The sequence below is a fragment of the Rutilus rutilus genome (assembly GCF_951802725.1).
Source record: "Rutilus rutilus genome assembly, chromosome: 19".
NCBI lineage: Eukaryota > Metazoa > Chordata > Actinopteri > Cypriniformes > Leuciscidae > Rutilus > Rutilus rutilus.
The window spans coordinates 22747313-22764665 of NC_140232.1; the positions used below are offsets into that span (position 1 = coordinate 22747313).

Genomic DNA, 17353 nt, shown 5'->3' on the forward strand with positions numbered 1-17353 from the left:
GTAGTTACCTTTTCTTCAAATTGGAGTGAAATGTGACTGGGACGTTTTTATCAGATTCAATCAGCCGACAATTTCCTCCACCAATAACAACTGGTGGCAAAATGGTGAAATATCAGAACATCACGTTCAGAGATTGAACAGATGTAAATAAGTCATGGCCATTACAAAACATTATTTTCTATTCGCAATTCCCAAATCGTGCAGCCCTACTCATAATTTCTAATTATTACAGCAAATGTTAATCTTTACCCTAAAAAGTCAAATAAATCATTTCAAGAGTCCAAACTTCATTCTCAAAAAAAAAAAAAAAAAAAAAAAAGGAATTTAAAGACAATAACAACTAGTGGCAAAATGGTGAAATATCAGAACATCATGTTCAGAGATTGAGCAGATGTATACAAGTAATGGTAAATTACAAAACATTCTTTTCCATATAATCTCTAAAATCAAACATTCCAAAGATGGCATAAACTTTGAAAACCAGTTTGATTGGGACAATCATCAGTGTTAGTCAATCAGACACTTAAATGTGTTTACACAGCTTTCCTACAGTCAGCCCGACAGAGTACTTTTCTATCACAAAGGTTCAAAGACATAACTTTCAATGACGAGCATTTTAACAGTTCTATGGATCCATCAGAGCCAAACAAACAGATACGATATCAAATTTATGCTTTAATACGAAACAGGCAAGCTGTTCATGAGTGTTTTAAAGTTGTTATCAGCCCACCATTCTCCAAGTTCGATCAAATCACCTGAATCTTGTAATGTTCATGAGCAGCTCAACCCATATGATGAACAACAATCAGAGGTCACTGTTAACGGACACTTTCATGTACATAATATGGTTATCACCGTATAACAAAGATGTTGTCTCATCCAGCCGAAGCGGCGGTACTAGTCCTTCTCAAATTATTGCAGTCCAAGCTTTTGTTAAAAAACAGAATCTCATCACAATGATCAGAATTAGTTTTAACTAACATTTCTTCAAATTTGTGTCATTTTGATGCAAAAAACTCGTGTTCAAACCCTCAGTAAAAGCTGAAAGTTGCTGATGTGATGAGGATTAATTCTGATGGAGGGCTGACGCGGATGAAAGCCAAACTGACGTCTCTCACAGCAGCGTTCATTTCAGCAGGCTGGGTTTTCGCTCTGCAGTACCATCAAACATGGACGGAGAAACAGCTCAACCTTCCCGGATCTTCGCAGCGAGGGCAGAGTTTTCCTGACGAATGGCCTTGTAGTCTTCAAGAATCTTCTCTAGATTGCTAACTGTCCTTTTTCCATTCTCTGTCTCAATCTACAAAATGAAGAAACACATTAAACTGATGACACATTTGAAAAGTGACAATGAAATGATGTTTGCTTAGTTTTCACAAATGAAAATGCATCTAAAAACGTGATGGTTTCACACCTGCTCCTCAAGATCTCGGATTTCTCTCATGATGGTTCCTGTGTCCTCAATGGTCTGAATTAGCTGAGTGCAGTTCTGAGAGCACAAAAAAAAAAAAATACCAATGACATTAACTTCAGTTAAGTTGTGTAGAGCACTAAAGCACTGCTAATGGCCTGAGCTTAAGGAGCACATGCCACCGCATTATGTGCCATTGCTATCTATAATGTTTTTTGAAGGTACACAAGCTGCTAGTCTTTTGCAGGCCTTGTCACATGAGACAAAAATGTGGTTCAAACACAGTACCTGCATTTCAGGACTGAAGTATATTTTGTTGACCAGTGACAACAAAATATATTTGATCACATTGATTTGTGGATCATATTTGATATGCAGACACATACCTCATGTAAGGCAGCCAAGTACTTGTAAGACTTGCGGACAGATTCATCTTTCTTGGCATCCTGCAGTTTGAAAAGATTTCAGTGTTTTAAAAACAAAACAACGATCACTCAAAAAAACACTACAACATAAAACGAATAAGAATTTATTTAGAAGTAAATTATTTTATTCTGATCATAAAGTGACAGCAAAGACATTTCTGAACCTGATATTACAAAATATTACTTTTTTTTTTTTTTTAAATACTGTTCTTTTAAACTTTCTTATTCAAAGAATCCTGAAAGAAATACCATGGTTTCCAAAAAAAATATTAAGTAGCACAACTGTTTTCAATACTGATAGTAAGAAGAAATTTTCTTTAGAAACATCTCAGAAATAAACACATTTTAAAATATAGTCAAAAAAAAATAATAAAATTTATAAATTATTATAAATATTTTCTACTGTATTTTTTATCAAATAAATGCAGCCATGGTGAGCATAAAAGACTTCTTTCAAAAACATGAAACATTTTTACAGACCCCAAACTTTTGAACGGTAGTGTATAAATGTTATATATTATGATTTTTATTTAAGGTGCATAACAATGACTTGACTAACGTTTCGATGTAAAGTTATATCTTCATCAGAGTCCTTGGAGAGAATGAGCAATGAAGCCATTAATAATGTTTGGCCACCCAAACATACACCCATCTAAACCAAGGTGCCACACTCACAAATCAGTCATTAAAGGGCAAGTACCCACATACAGGTCAAAAAAAAAAAAAAAGAGAAGAAGGGCGTTTCTTCTTTTAAATTTTTTTTACCTGTATGTGGGTACTTGCCCTTTAATGACTGATTTGTGAGTGTGGCACCTTGGTTTAGATGGGTGTATGTTTGGGTGGCCAACGCCCCCTATATCACACCTGGTGATGATCCTTATTAATGGCTTCATTGCTCATTCTCTCCAAGGACTCTGATGAAGATGTAACTTTTCATCGAAACGTTAGTCAAGTCATTTTTATGCACCTTAAATAAAAATTTTAATAAGTAGACATCTGTGCTGCACCGGTGATTCCTTTTTTCTGTTCTGTTTTGTCCTGCCTTGGTTGCACCGGATTGTTGTGGATTACAGAAGCGCAGAGAACCTCCTTTTCAATCAGTTATATATTATGACTTTTGGACCCCACAATATATAGTACTGACCTTAAACACCAGTTCATCTGTGACAGCAAATGTTCGGTCCAGTTTTCCCGTCAGGCCGTTAATCTCTTTCTGCAAGTCCTTTGTGTCCGACAAAATCTGCAGGGGGTCGAATAATAAGGTCAGAGGTCAAAAGGCTTCTAAAGGCCTGCCAACTTCAAACACGTCATGAACTCAGATGAAGTATTTTATTGAGGGCTAGATAAAGGATGAACTCCAACAAAGACCTTAGTGATTTCCTCCTTCTGTTTCTTTATGTTGCCTACAATCTCCAAGATCCTCATGGTATAGGCTGAGCGAGACACATCTTTAGACAGTGTTTCATACTCGGTTAGCTGTGGAAAAACATTAGGATGGGGAGTACGCAAACATGCTGCATGTTAAACCAACAAACAGAAGATCATAAGACAAAACTAACACTTAAATGCTTTCTTTGACCATATCCTAAACATGTGTACATTTGTCTGTCCAATTGGAACATATTTGATGTTTAATAAAGAGTAATGTAATGCAGCTTATTATATAAACAGTTTAAATACAGTTCAATATACAAAGTTTCCAATGGGGTGAGGTTACACAGCTGATATAAAGATGCTGATATGCAGCAGATATAGAAACCAAGTGGTGGTTGATGCGGACAAAACCTCATGTCCATGGGACAGATGGCATACGTCACTTTGTTTTTGTTCTTTGACTGGTTAGGACATGGTGTAGTGCTAAATGTATTTCCTGGATGACTGAAAAGCAAGGAGAGGGGTAATAAAATGAAAACGTACCAGCTGCTTGTAAAGACTTTCCTTCTTTTTGGCCTCCTCAGCAGACTGTCTGATTTTGTCATGCAGGTCTTTGATCTCGGACAGCTTCCTGGAGGACTCAGACTAAGCGAAAGTTTACATAACCGGTCACTTCGTGAAAGCAAAAAATGCAGTCAAAATCTAATATAGGGTTGCATTATTAATGGTAACATCGCGATATGGGTTAGTGCTATTATCAAAAAAGGCTGCGATTTAATTACATAAATATATGTGCTGGGCGTTTCAGAGTGAAACGTGACACTGTGTTCTTTTACATCTGAACAGCTGATGACCCCGTTTTCAGTGTCTCTAAACAGGTTGTCAGTTTGTTTTGTTTGGTTGACATGTTTTCAGTTTGTGTGGAATTTATGCTCCACATCATAAATATCTTCATGTGTTCTGATTTTATACACCTCATATACACCTAGGATGGCTTGAGGGTGAGTAAATTATGGGATCATTTTCATTTTTGGGTAAACTAACACTTTAATGGTTTAATATTTGAAAATTAAGAAATTAAGAATTGTAATGTTAAAGATGTACTGCAAAAACTTTTATTATTAATTCTCAGTATTTTTAAATTTGACACTTAAATATTACAATAGCAATATTTCTTATTTTTAATCTTTCTATTTCTAAATAATAATAAAATAATTATAATTATTATAGTCATATTTATATATAATTACAACATTTTGGGCCAAACTGTGCAGCCCTACAAACAAGATAAAGATAAAATCACATTTTATATCCTAATTGACCCTTCGCTAAGCCCCGCCCTCCTTAGTTACTGTTGCTACGCCTGTCAAGCTTTTGCGCCTGGCACGTCTATTACAGTATGTATGCACCGGTTTCAGACATTCCCAAGGAGATAATTAGTCATTTTTGGCGAACAGGTGAAAATCTGAGAGAGTAAGACAAAAGGGACTGCAGTATGCATTCGAGGGATATATCCACGACATAATATGCAAACGATTAGAGAATAATTTCATACGCTGACCATTCAAATGGGAAACACACAAATTGAGGAACAGCTATGTGCATGCACAGCAGGGTGAGTGAAATTTGAAAATCTAATATTTATAAATCAAACAGCTTATCCATAAGTATTGTGGAATAAACACAAGACATTAGCCTGACCACTTTGCAATGATAACATTCTCCCGCTTATATTTTTAGTGCGCCAGGCTACAGCTCACACGTCGTGGGTCACATAAGTGACTAACGTTACTGTTATGAACTGATTAAGTTTGCATACCAACCTTTTCCTTGGAGATCTCCGGCAAGCCCCCTGATGTTCCCTCCTTTTACTAACTACCTTTTACTTATACTAGAACTAACACCGGGAGAGTCGCGATCGGATTGGGGTACTAGTTTAGCCGTCGATTAACAAAATGCTGAAATATATTTTTAAGTAACGTTAAGTTATGTCAGTGAGCCTCCGTCTTGCCTTTAATCACACTGCTTGATCCACGAGCTGGACAATAACTTTATTCTAGAGCTGCTATAAAGCCAAAACACTTTACTTTTAATTTCCTATTATCAATGTAAAGCTGCTTTGGAACAATCTACATTGTTAAAAACGCTATATAAATGAAGATGACGCCCGGCATTTCTCCCCTTTGGTTTTAGGTTTCGGGAAGGGAACAAAATCCACCACCCCGTCCAAACTTTTAGGATACCGGGTATCAGATTTGCACAATCCATACGCATAACGCTTGGGCATGTTTCCCTCGCTCGAAAGCTTGCCAGACCTCCCGCGCCTAGTTACGGTTGCTAAGCCACGATTGGCCAGTGGCGGTTTTCGGGCGTGGCTTAGCGAAGGGTCAATTGCAGTTTTTAATCAGAAAAATCGCTTTTTCCCCATAATGTGCAGCCCTACTCATAAATTCTCATTACACTTACGCAGGATCAATTAATTAGCCTGTTATTAATCAGGGATAATTAACTGAAATGATTAATATCTACATATTTGGCTGTTTAGACAGGAGTGCATGTAAGACTTTGACGAGTGTAGATGCTATAGGGCTGTGGAACACATCAGGGTAACACAAGGTACCTCTCTGTTGCTGCACAGCTCTTTTAGTCTGCGGTGCTCATCAATCAACGGGACTCTGTGTTTCTCCCACTGAGAGGCCAAATGAACCACTCGTTTAGAGCTGGCCTCTACCACAGTCTACCAAACACAAACACACAGGACAGACGAAAAGAAACATGTCATTACACGTCATCACAGGCTAATTACATACGATTTCATTCTGTTTGCACTGTCCTGTTATTCCCGTTGCTTTTGGTCATGAAGCCAGAGGGGGTGGTACAGGTTTGTAAGTGGTGTAACTTGTCTACCTGTAACTTGAGCAGGTTGTCTTCAGCGTCAGGCAGTAGGTCAATGGTCTGTCTCTTCATTTTGACCGAATTCTCCTTCTCGGCATTACTCACTTCTTTCTGTTGCAGCTCATCTGACACCTGCAGACATTAATGCAAAGGAAAAAGAGACATATCACTTATATAAAAATAAAAAAACTGCTTCACTTTTTCCCCAATTCATTTACGAAATCTGAGAAATATTTCCCCATATTATTACCGTTACATCACTATTTATGTGATACAATATATGTAATGTGATATAATGTCAGCATCCCATTTCACATTATCTGATTGGTCATTACCTGCTGGATGGACACAGTGAGCTGCTTAATGTCTCCGCCCACTTCTTCCATTTGGACTGACAATTGCTGCAACTGTTGCTGCAGAGCCGAAAGTTCTGCTTCCTGCTGGGCCTTTAGGTCCTCCTCTGATTGGTGAGAGCTGGGTAGTGCACTTGCTGCTGCTGCCATCTGCTGGGCTGCTTTCTCAGGTTCCTAAAAAAGAATTGGTCTTTACTTTAATTTGGCTTTTTAGTTAAGAGCCTAAACATTTCAAGATGGATCTCCAAGTAAACACAATTAACTGGATAAAATATTTAAACTTAACTTTTGGTAATAGTTTTAATAATGACAAAAATAACTTGAAGTTATTCAAGTAGAGATTGACGAATACTGATCTTTTGTATTTTTTGTGCAAAAGGGTCCAATAACAAGTATGCAAATGTAATAACTGTTTACTAAACAATCATTAGACTGCAGCAATTAAATCATAATAAACATTATGAATTATTATACAAGGGATAAATACAATAATAATTTTGTTTAATTTTGGGTTTATGAATTGTTTAAAACAAAAACTGTATTATAGCCCATTAGTCAACATAATACACATTATGAATATATTATTTATTACTTTATAATTATGTTTATAATAATAATAATTTTGTTTTTAACGGTTAACTTATTATTTATAAAGCTGTATTATAGTCCATTAGAATAATCATACAACCTAAGAAAGGTGAAAAACAGTCCTACTGAGAAAGCATATTATCAAAACTATAAATACTGTCTGTTTGTCTCAGCCTAAATTACATGACAGCCTTCTGAGGCCTAGTTCACACTAATACATTTTCGTATTCTTAGTCATGTGACACATATTGAACCAAAAGATTTATACCGCTATTGTGCCTGTTATGTGCTATTCACTTTCAGTGTTGCTAAATATATGATACTTTGTACACTCATATTGCAGTCCTGCAAAGATGACAGAAACTTTACTCGCAATTGTTGTCCTGCAGCAAGAGAACATATAATGCTGACAGAGCGACCTGTGAATGTAAGATATTTTCTAAATAAAATGATCCTACCTGAAGAATAGCATGAGAACTTTAATGTCTCTTCTGTCTGTATCATCTCAGTGAGCTTTTATGAGGTTTAACGCATGTGCAGTTAGGTGAATTTAGCGTTTTCCGATGTTTCTGTGTGGATAAGAAACTTTTGGAAAAAGCTTGAAAACGCTAGTGTGGACGGAGATCGTTTTGAAATGAAAACGGCGTTGTCAAATATATCCGGATTAATGTAGACTTAGCCTCACGTGCCGCTATTTTTAGCACGTTTTAACTGCAACCCATCTAAAGTCAGTCAGTACACAAAATGACATTATGCATCAGCACTCTACTCCTCACTTAAGACAAAATATTTTAGACAAAATTTCTCTTGGCACATATTTCTGGTACATTTCCATGTCTGGCAAGCTGCAGTCCCAAAATTTCTACATTTTAAGATAATCTTGTTAGTAACACACAGTCACATAACACTATTTTCCACGACATGTCCTAAATTTTCCATGACTGAAAAACAGCATTAGAAATGTCAAGATTTTCCAGTGTGTGGGAACCCTGGCACATCACAGTTTGAGTAAACAATCTCTGACAGGTACCTGTGTAAAGGTGAATTTCTCTGTATGGGTGAAGCGTGTGCCTTTGGTCAGCACATCTCCCCCAGTGGAGACACCACCGAATGACAGCAGAAGTTCAGCAAGGTCAGAAGTCGAGCGTGTGGCTCCGTGTGCGTCAGGTCGAGGCTGAGCTGCCGCTCTTAGCTGCTCCTCGATCCGCTTCTGCAGTCGAGCTTTTTTCCTGGATCTGTACTCCTGAAGAGACAAGATAACAAGAGTGAGTTAAACAAACTAAGAACAAGGAATCAAAATGATTAAATAAATCAAAATCTCCAGTAAAACACTTTAAATCACCAAATGAAATCATTAACCTAATCATATCTCTTTGGTTGAATATTACAGTTTATTTAGAAAATCATGACCATTTAAATAACCTCTAAATCTTAAATATGCTGTGGTTATTTTCAGACCCAAAACTATTCTCAAAGCACTGCCGATAAAAGAGTGAACAGAAATAAGTTACAAATGCCGATAAAGCCTTGTGATTTAGAAATAAAATACGTGCCGGACCCTTGGAGAACTTCCTGGGGCCAGACAATAGGCCAGTGTGTATGTTGTAGGGCAGATGAGGTGAGAAAGTGGAACTAAGATGTGAGAGGGCAGCAGTACAGTCATAGGACACATACATGCTAAATGTCACACTTGTGTGAAAGACATCTCTGTGTTCCATCCTCATGTTGATACATGCCTTTAGCACAGAGACTCCATCAAGGAAAGCAGGGCGGCAGCAAAAATATTTACATGTTAATGTTATTGTTGTTATCAAGACAGGGAACCTAGACATCGTGCTAAAGAGATGTCAAGCTGAGGCTATAAAAAAAGGCTCTCTGTATGAGTACACTGAGCTGAATTGAACTGAAATGCCTGACAATTTTACCCTTATGTTGTTCCAAACCTTCTTTTTCTAAGAATATCTGGTCATTTTTCAATATAAGGAAAGTGAATGAAGAGGCTATACAAAAGCTTTCTGTGAGGAACTAACAGCCGTGAATGAATCATTCAAACCTATTCAAACCATTATTTTATGATTAAACTTAAACAAATCGTTCATTCACAAATCAACATTGTTAAAGAAAACTAAAACTAATAAAAAAGTTTGGTAATTGAAATAAAGTGTAAATTTTAAACCTAAAAAATATTGACATTTACAAATGTTGTCTTAGCAAGTAACTGAAATTAAAATTAAAGACATTTAAAAATATAAAAATGATAAAGACATAATAACATTTATATAAAATAAACAAAAATTAAAATGAACACCAAAAAATAAAACAAATTAAACCGATTCATAAAATACAATAATAGTATATAAATAAATAAAAATAAAAACACTGATGAACGCGAATGACATGGATACCTAGGACAGATGTCAAAATTATCACTGAAATGATCACTGAACAACAACTTCTATAATAATCAGAATCTAAATATTTGACCGAACTCTCTCTTTAAACATGAAGGGAAGCAGAATAACCTCAGGTGTAAGTCTTGACAGGAGGCCTTGGCTGTTCCATTCACTCTCCCACTCCTGAGCAGCACTAAGTTCAGAGATGTGGTTCTCCAGGAGGGACGCTGGCACTGAGGCATGCTGGGAAGGTTGGGAGGTCACAGGCAGCAAATAATTCCTCCAGTATTCTTGCACCTCTGAGAGAATTCACAAAGAAACATCAAAGACAATGTTAGCTGAATGAGTCATAAGAAAGTAAAATCATTTTGTCAAATTCCTTAAAGGTGTAGTCACACTTCTGGGGCAAGTGGCAACAAGGGCAATACCACAATGTATAAGACATATCACAGCAAACCCCAGGGTTAAATAAGAGAAACGGAGCATGCCTTTAGTCTGTTTCCTGGAAGAGAGCTTCACTGAATATGGCAGGCTCAGGGGCTGGGCGTGGAAACTGTGACATGGGCCGGAACTCTGAAATTACATTCACACACATTTGTCAGGTAGTTAGGCAGTATGGAAGCAGTTTCACCTCTATAACTGTACATAATGTATCATGGCAATATAGTATAAATTCTTCAACCATATCAACATGATATGAATATTTGTAGAGTTACTAGAGTAAAGGCCCATTCATACCAAGAACAATAACTATGATGATAACTATATTATCGTCCACAACAATATAATTCTGTTTATTATAAGCGTGCGCTGCAGTTATGTTGTCTGCCCCTTTAAATCCGGGTGCTCTTTAAAGAAGGATGGATTATGAATGGCTGTCAATGTTTTTATTGTTTATCATCTGGAAAAATTTGATGTGAAACTTGATTCCAATGATAATGTTTCTCTGTATCGTTATAATTGTGGTGTTGGATCTGCTGTTCTTTTAAATTTAGAACCACATCTTAATCGCTATAGTTATCGTCCTTAGTTTGAACCGGCCTTTAATGTATTTCAAATCTAGAGTGCTGCATAAGCCTGGGATTTCAAGGTGTAGGCATGTTGTGGTACCTGTGTTTTACGATGAATGGGGAGTCTACAGGACGGAGGGAGCCAAGGCACTGACAACTGCGCTCTAATTTGGGCAGCAATTGCTCTTTGCAACAGCGCAGACTTCCCTAAGAGAGGAGATATAAATGTAGACGACAATCAGACTATTCTGAGAAACTAGCCTCATCAAAAATGTCCATTTAATCCAGTAATCAGGAACAACATGTGATGCCAAAATGGCAAGGAAACAAAAAAACATGTTTGCGATAGTGAGTCTGAACCAGTCTGCATGCATTCCCGCTGAGTTTATGATTGAATTAATAAGCTATTACCTGAAGTTGACTGGATGCTTCCAAGATAATAAAACATTTTAATGCAATTCTTATGCAATCAAGAGTGTTAAATGAATGAATGTAGGAGAACTGAGGGAGAAAATAAATAATTTCTAGTTTTATTGAAGAAAGCTGGGTATAATCAGCACTTTAAGCTGTTAGATTAACACCCTAGCCTAGTTAATCACATTACCCTTTGATCCCAGCATGAAGAACACAGCCCAACCACAACTTCATTATTATTACACAGCCAGAAACTCATCTCTGGTGTTGAAAAGTCTACAAAAAAAACATTGAGTCAAACCAGTTTTAATATTAGGTGAATCATTGCAAATCGCTATTACGTCATTCATTATTGTGAGGGAATGATAATGAATGCGGATTGAAAGATACTTCAAAGAAAGGTTGGTATTTATGAAGGTCTGTGTTACAGATTTCTCAGAACTCAAAATTGCACAACATTAACTTGGAATTGCGAGAAATAAAGTCAGAATTGTGAGATAAAAGAGTCGCAATTACCTTTTTTTAAATTCTGTGGAGAAAACGGGCTACCATACTTTCAGAGAAAGAACTAGTCGCAAGACTAGTTCAGTTTTACCATCTGTATTGCAACTGGTTGTTAAAGTCGCAATGAAACGCAAGTAGTGACTGATCATTAATGGATAAAATGCAATTATCGAAAAACATATAGGAAGGGGACTTGGTTCTAATCGCCGGTTGTTGGTTGGATGGGGACTTGGTTCTATTCGTTGGTTGTTGGTTAGATGGGGACTTGGTTCTATTCGTTGGTTGTTGGTTAGATGGGGACTTGGTTCTATTCGTTGGTTGTTGGTTAGATGGGGACTTGGTTCTATTCGTTGGTTGTTGGTTAGATGGGGACTTGGTTCTATTCGTTGGTTGTTGGTTAGATGGGGACTTGGTTCTATTCGTTGGTTGTTGGTTAGATGGGGACTTGGTTCTATTCGTTGGTTGTTGGTTAGATGGGGACTTGGTTCTATTCGTTGGTTGTTGGTTAGATGGGGACTTGGTTCTATTCGTTGGTTGTTGGTTAGATGGGGACTTGGTTCTATTCGTTGGTTGTTGGTTAGATGGGGACTAGGTTCTATTCGTTGGTTGTTGGTTAGATGGGGACTTGGTTCTATTCGTTGGTTGTTGGTTAGATGGGGACTTGGTTCTATTCGTTGGTTGTTGGTTAGATGGGGACTTGGTTCTATTCATTGGTTGTTGGTTAGATGGGGACTTGGTTCTATTCGTTGGTTGTTGGTTAGATGGGGACTTGGTTCTATTCATTGGTTGTTGGTTAGATGGGGACTTGGTTCTATTCGTTGGTTGTTGGTTAGATGGGGACTTGGTTCTATTCGTTGGTTGTTGGTTAGATGGGGACATGGTTCTATTCGTTGGTTGTTGGTTAGATGGGGACTTGGTTCTATTCGTTGGTTGTTGGTTAGATGGGGACTTGGTTCTATTCATTGGTTGTTGGTTAGATGGGGACTTGGTTCTATTCGTTGGTTGTTGGTTAGATGGGGACTTGGTTCTATTCATTGGTTGTTGGTTAGATGGGGACTTGGTTCTATTCGTTGGTTGTTGGATAGATGGGGACTTGGTTCTATTCGTTGGTTGGATGGAGGTAGATCTGAATGCAAGCTTAAAGGCAGGGTAGGCGATTTGTTTCAGAAACATTTTTTGTTATGCTGGTTGAAAGTCTCTTCACATCCTGATAGCAATCACTGAGATCAGTGGTCTAAATGTATTTATATGTATATATGTATTGTCTGTGGAAGGTGTAGGACCATAAAATGTTCATCCAGTCGATAAAAGCACAATGTCCTACCTGCCTGTCAATGTATGTATTTCCATACCTTCGTGCACCGTGCTCACGCAGACATCACACGCCATCAGCGTGTTTCATGCTATGCATAGTTAGACAAACGTCAGTCACCGAGCACCACAACCAAAACAGCAGCAGCCTACAGTTCCCCCTGAACCAAAACAACGAGCTTATGCTGTGTTCACGCCATAACTACTGTAATTTGGAAGAGACGGAAACCTGTGACATTATACTCGGAGCGGCTCATGACTTGAATTTATGCGTTACAATGGCAACACTATCAACGCCGAAATTGCAGCAGTCAGGTGATATAGATCAGTGCTCTAAGTTGTTTATGTTCATTATTATAGTAATGTTATGTGCTTTGAGTCATGAGGTAGTTTAAAGCCGTCTCCCATCTCGTGACGCTTTGCCAACTCTGCTGTGCGCGTTCTAGGGGTGTAAATTGAACCAGTTACATTTTTATCTCACAAATGCAACCAAAATATATAAGGCAAGGCAAGGCAAGTTTATTTATATAGCACATTTCATACACAATGGCAATTCAAAGTGCTTTACATAGAAGAAATTAAAATAATTAAAAGAAATAAGAATAATTAAAACAGTTTAGAAAAATAAAATAAAATACAGTACAGTACAAACAGTCGGACGAACAGCGGCACAGTGCTCATTCATTAAATGCATAGCTAAACAGATGTGTTTTGAGTCTGGATTTGAAAGTGACTACTGTAGGAGCACATCTGATCTCCTCTGGAAGCTGGTTCCAGCTGCGGCTGGCATAATAGCTAAAAGCGGACTCGCCATGCTTAGAGTGAACCCTTGGTATTTCTAGCTGATATGATCCTAGTGATCTGAGTGATCTGTTGGGTTTATATTCAGTGAGCATATCTGCAATGTATTGAGGTCCTAGGCCATTGAATGATTTATATACCAGTAATAATACTTTTAAATCAATCCTAAATTTAACTGGGAGCCAGTGTAAAGACCTGAGGACTGGTGTGATGTGTTCATATTTTCTGGTTCTGCTCAGAATCCTGGCGGCAGCATTCTGTATGAGCTGCAACTGTCTTATGGTCTTTTTGGGAAGGCCAGTGAGGAGTCCATTACAATAATCCACCCTGCTGTTGATGAAAGCATGAACAAGTTTCTCTAGGTCTTGTCTGGAAACAAAGCATCTAATTCTTGCAATATTTTTCAGATGATAGTATGCTGATTTAGTTATTGCTTTGACATGACTACTGAAACTAAGGTCTGACTCTAGTGTCACAGCAAGATTCCTGACTTGATTTTTGGTTGTTTGACCCCTAGAGTGAAGGTATGCGTTCACCTTGAGAACTTAATCTTTGTTTCCAAAAGCAATGACTTCAGTTTTGTCTTTGTTTAACTGAAGAAAGTTTTGACACATCCAACTGTTGACTTCATCAATGCATTGGCACAGGGAGTCAATGGGGCTGTAGTCGTTAGGTGATAGGGCTAAGTAAATCTGTGTGTCGTCTGCATAGCTGTGGTAAGCAATTTGGTTCTTTCTCATTATTTGGCTCAGTGGGAGCATATACAGGTTGACCAGGAGTGGCGCAAGAATTGAGCCTTGAGGAACTCCGCATGTCATGGATGTCCAAATTCATATAACATGAATGTTTAATTAAACTCTTTGAAAATTGCACACCCTCTCCCAATTGGGACATTTTTTATTATTGTGCATTGCTAGTAATATCAATCAAACTGCAGCTGGGTTGTTTTAATTAAGTAATAATAACAAAAAAAATACAGGTAACTTACAAAATTAAAGTTAATTGAAAGTATGTTTTGTATATATTAAAAGTTTGTTTTTTAGCAAGAGCAGAGAACTCCACATTTAATGTTTCAGTTAAACAAAACCAAATAATTGCTATGATACATAATAAAACACTTGGTTAATCTTTGTAACGTTAATCTCCTCAGCTGACATAGACGCCTGACAAACTTTGTTGTTGCGATTACACGCAATACAGGGAGCTTTTCCCTCACCACTAACGTGCTGCTTTAGCAAAGCTCTGTGAAAAAGTTTCAGCTTTTATTTTTTTATTTTACGCCCCGAAGAAGATATCACGGGTTCATCAAGTTCGTTGATCCATGATCCATCCTCGATCACTTTTAGACAGCTTTGACGAAACTCCTCTCAGTCAGCGCATCTTTTCGAAGTGGCTAACAGCCTTGTCACCTGACCTGAATACTGTACGCTGATTCGCTAAAATGGACTTATCGGGTTGTGTTCACAAACAACAAGGGTGCTTGTCGGTTTCTGCTGTAAAACATGAACTTGCCATGCCTTGACAGTGGACAATTCCGGCTTTTTGTGACAAAACTTGTTTAGGGTTCAGTCAGTCTTGTCAGGCGTCTATTTCAGCTGAGAAAATTAACGTTATAAAGACACACCGGCAGACAGTATGGTGAGTAAACAAAAATATGTGCTTTGGCGGAAATGCATAGATGGACGTTACGTGAGGATGTGGAGAGTGTCAAAATAAAGGTACCGTATATCAATATTTTACGTGTGGCATCGATGCATTGTATCATTAGACGTTTGATCGATGCATCAATCCATATCAATGCATTGTTACACCCCTAGTGCGTTCATGTGTTTTAAAGGCGGTGTGGCTTTGCAGATGCTCTGAAGGGAGGGTGGGATCTCATGTTTTCAAAGCTAGCTTGCTATTGCTAGCCGCTCCGAAAATTGCCTACCCTACCTTTAAGGCTGAATTTAAGAAAGGGGCCGGGTTAAGGTGGACTAAATAATTGGAGAAATCCAGCATACGTCACCAGATAGAAGTTTGTTGTTTCCCCGGAGTTCAAAATAAATAGGGTGAATCTTCATTTCATGCAGAGTATAATATCAATAACAAGCATATGCCAAATACATAAATTAAAAAAATCAGTAGTCAAACGTACCTGCAGGCTGGTCAGAGGCCTCTGCACTCTCTCTGGGCAGCTTTTCAACCAGAAACATGAACAGAGAGCGAATCTCTGGTTCATTGCTGTAGAGAAATGTCTGGTAGCCAATTTCCCCTTTAAAGCCCACATCCTAAACATATATAACAACATATATAATAACTGCGAAAAAATATTAATTACTGATGATATTACAATAATAAAAAATATTTTTATTAATGCAATAGTGGAAGATCAATTGCAGATCTATTGTCTGCAGTAATAGGACCCATATATTCTTCATGAAAAACTTTATTCATTTATATACAAGGTATAATTGTCCACACTGTAACACATTTATTCAAACTTTTAAAAAAACAAAAGTGCTTATTCATCACCAGTAATGCATTTTCACTGGTCATCATCAGCTGACTCAGTCAGTTGAGAGGGGTCAGGTCAAGTTAAGTTTAGCAGTCAGAAGCACGTCCAGGCAGGCACAGTGTCTCTCACCTGACAGGCCTGTGCCAGGCTCATGCCCAGTCTGAAGCGGGCAGACATGCCAGGGGGGAGCGAGTGGGACAATCCATTGCCCAGCGCAGGGTCGATCACACGCAGGCATCTCACCACCGCCTCCACGATCAGCTCACTGGTGAACTGCTTCACACTCTGTACATCCTCATCAATGTCGCTGGAAGATGATAAGGTGAAAATAACAAACACACAGACATGGACATAAGATAAGTTTGGCTTGAACCAAGATGCAAATCACTCCAAAGAGGGAGGAAATGACTTGTCACAACTGAAGAGACCTGTTAGATTTCGGATACTTACGTGCCCGCTTGTCTCAGAGAGTGAATTAAAATCCTATCGACTTCTTCCATCACGGAACGAGATCAGATATAGCTGCTAGCTGTTCGACTGTCTTCCGTAACAATATTAAAGGCAAATGAATAATCAGAAGGCTTCAGCTAACCATCAGCATCGCCTTCACTACAGCCTGTGCAGGGCTGCTAACCAGGACGACAGTTCGGTTGCCATGGTTACATTTAAAAACGCAGCTTCAAATGAACCGTAAAGAGCTATTTACCACATCCTCCAACAAAACGGCGTCCCAAAATAACAGCTTTTTTCACCCAGTCTCTTCAAAATCAGCTTTTTCTGGAGAGGAAGTCAGTACCTAGGAGTGTCCGACGCAGTGTATCATGGGACATGAAGTTTTAGACATTTGACACATCCATACTGAACTACTCATGTAAAACTCAAGTTCCCGACATTCATAGCGCGTTCAGGTCTCGTGACGAGACCGACGCGTAAGCACGTGCGCTGAAATGTTTGAGATGTTTTTGTAGGCTTGAGAGAAAATCCGATGATTATGACTTTATTATTATTATTAGCTGATTATATTGATCTGAATGCATCTGTCGTCAATATTATTACGACTGAATTTCAATAGTTGTCTATATATTCCGACTCGACACGAATAAATTAGTAGCCTATGATGATTTACAGCCTACAGACTAACGTTACAGTTAGCCTAATCGTCAGAGATCTAAGCATTTTGTTTTTCCCCCCTCCTTAAAATCTTTTTCAATATGCAACAGGTTATTAAAATCTATGATATATTAGGCAACATCAAATAATATACAGTATCCATTTCCTTTTAGCCTATATACTGAATTGTTTCCATTCATATGGTCCATCTTTTTTATCTAAAGAGGAAAAAGTAATCTATTTTGATTTGCAAAAGAAAACACACAC

The 17353-nt window shown here is 38.0% G+C and overlaps 1 protein-coding gene across 1 annotated transcript; it reads right to left on the bottom strand.

Annotated features, from left to right (window-relative positions):
* Nucleotides 1-408: 408 nt before the first annotated feature.
* ccdc22 (CCC complex scaffolding subunit CCDC22) lies at nt 409-16797 on the bottom strand. The gene is made up of 16 exons (XM_084389898.1): nt 16427-16797; nt 16106-16283; nt 15617-15749; nt 10550-10656; nt 9928-10012; nt 9569-9738; nt 8077-8289; nt 6441-6632; nt 6118-6237; nt 5831-5947; nt 3754-3855; nt 3205-3312; nt 2981-3076; nt 1798-1857; nt 1415-1489; nt 409-1300 (listed from the first exon to the last, which is right to left on the bottom strand). The coding sequence occupies exons 1-16, from the start codon at nt 16474-16476 to the stop codon at nt 1187-1189; spliced, it is 1920 nt and encodes a 639-aa protein (XP_084246024.1). The 5' UTR covers nt 16477-16797; the 3' UTR covers nt 409-1186.
* Nucleotides 16798-17353: the final 556 nt, after the last annotated feature.

Bases quoted from the DNA above. Each gene is read 5' to 3' on its own strand.
- ccdc22 (XM_084389898.1), bottom strand. From the start codon at position 16,476: ATGGAAGAAGTCGATAGGATTTTAATTCACTCTCTGAGACAAGCGGGC. The intron at 15,750-16,105 runs GTGAGAGACACT...ATATATGTTTAG, and splicing joins GCCTGGCACAGGCCTGTCAG to GATGTGGGCTTTAAAGGGGA. The intron at 1,490-1,797 runs GTATGTGTCTGC...TTGTGCTCTCAG, and splicing joins ACTTGGCTGCCTTACATGAG to AACTGCACTCAGCTAATTCA.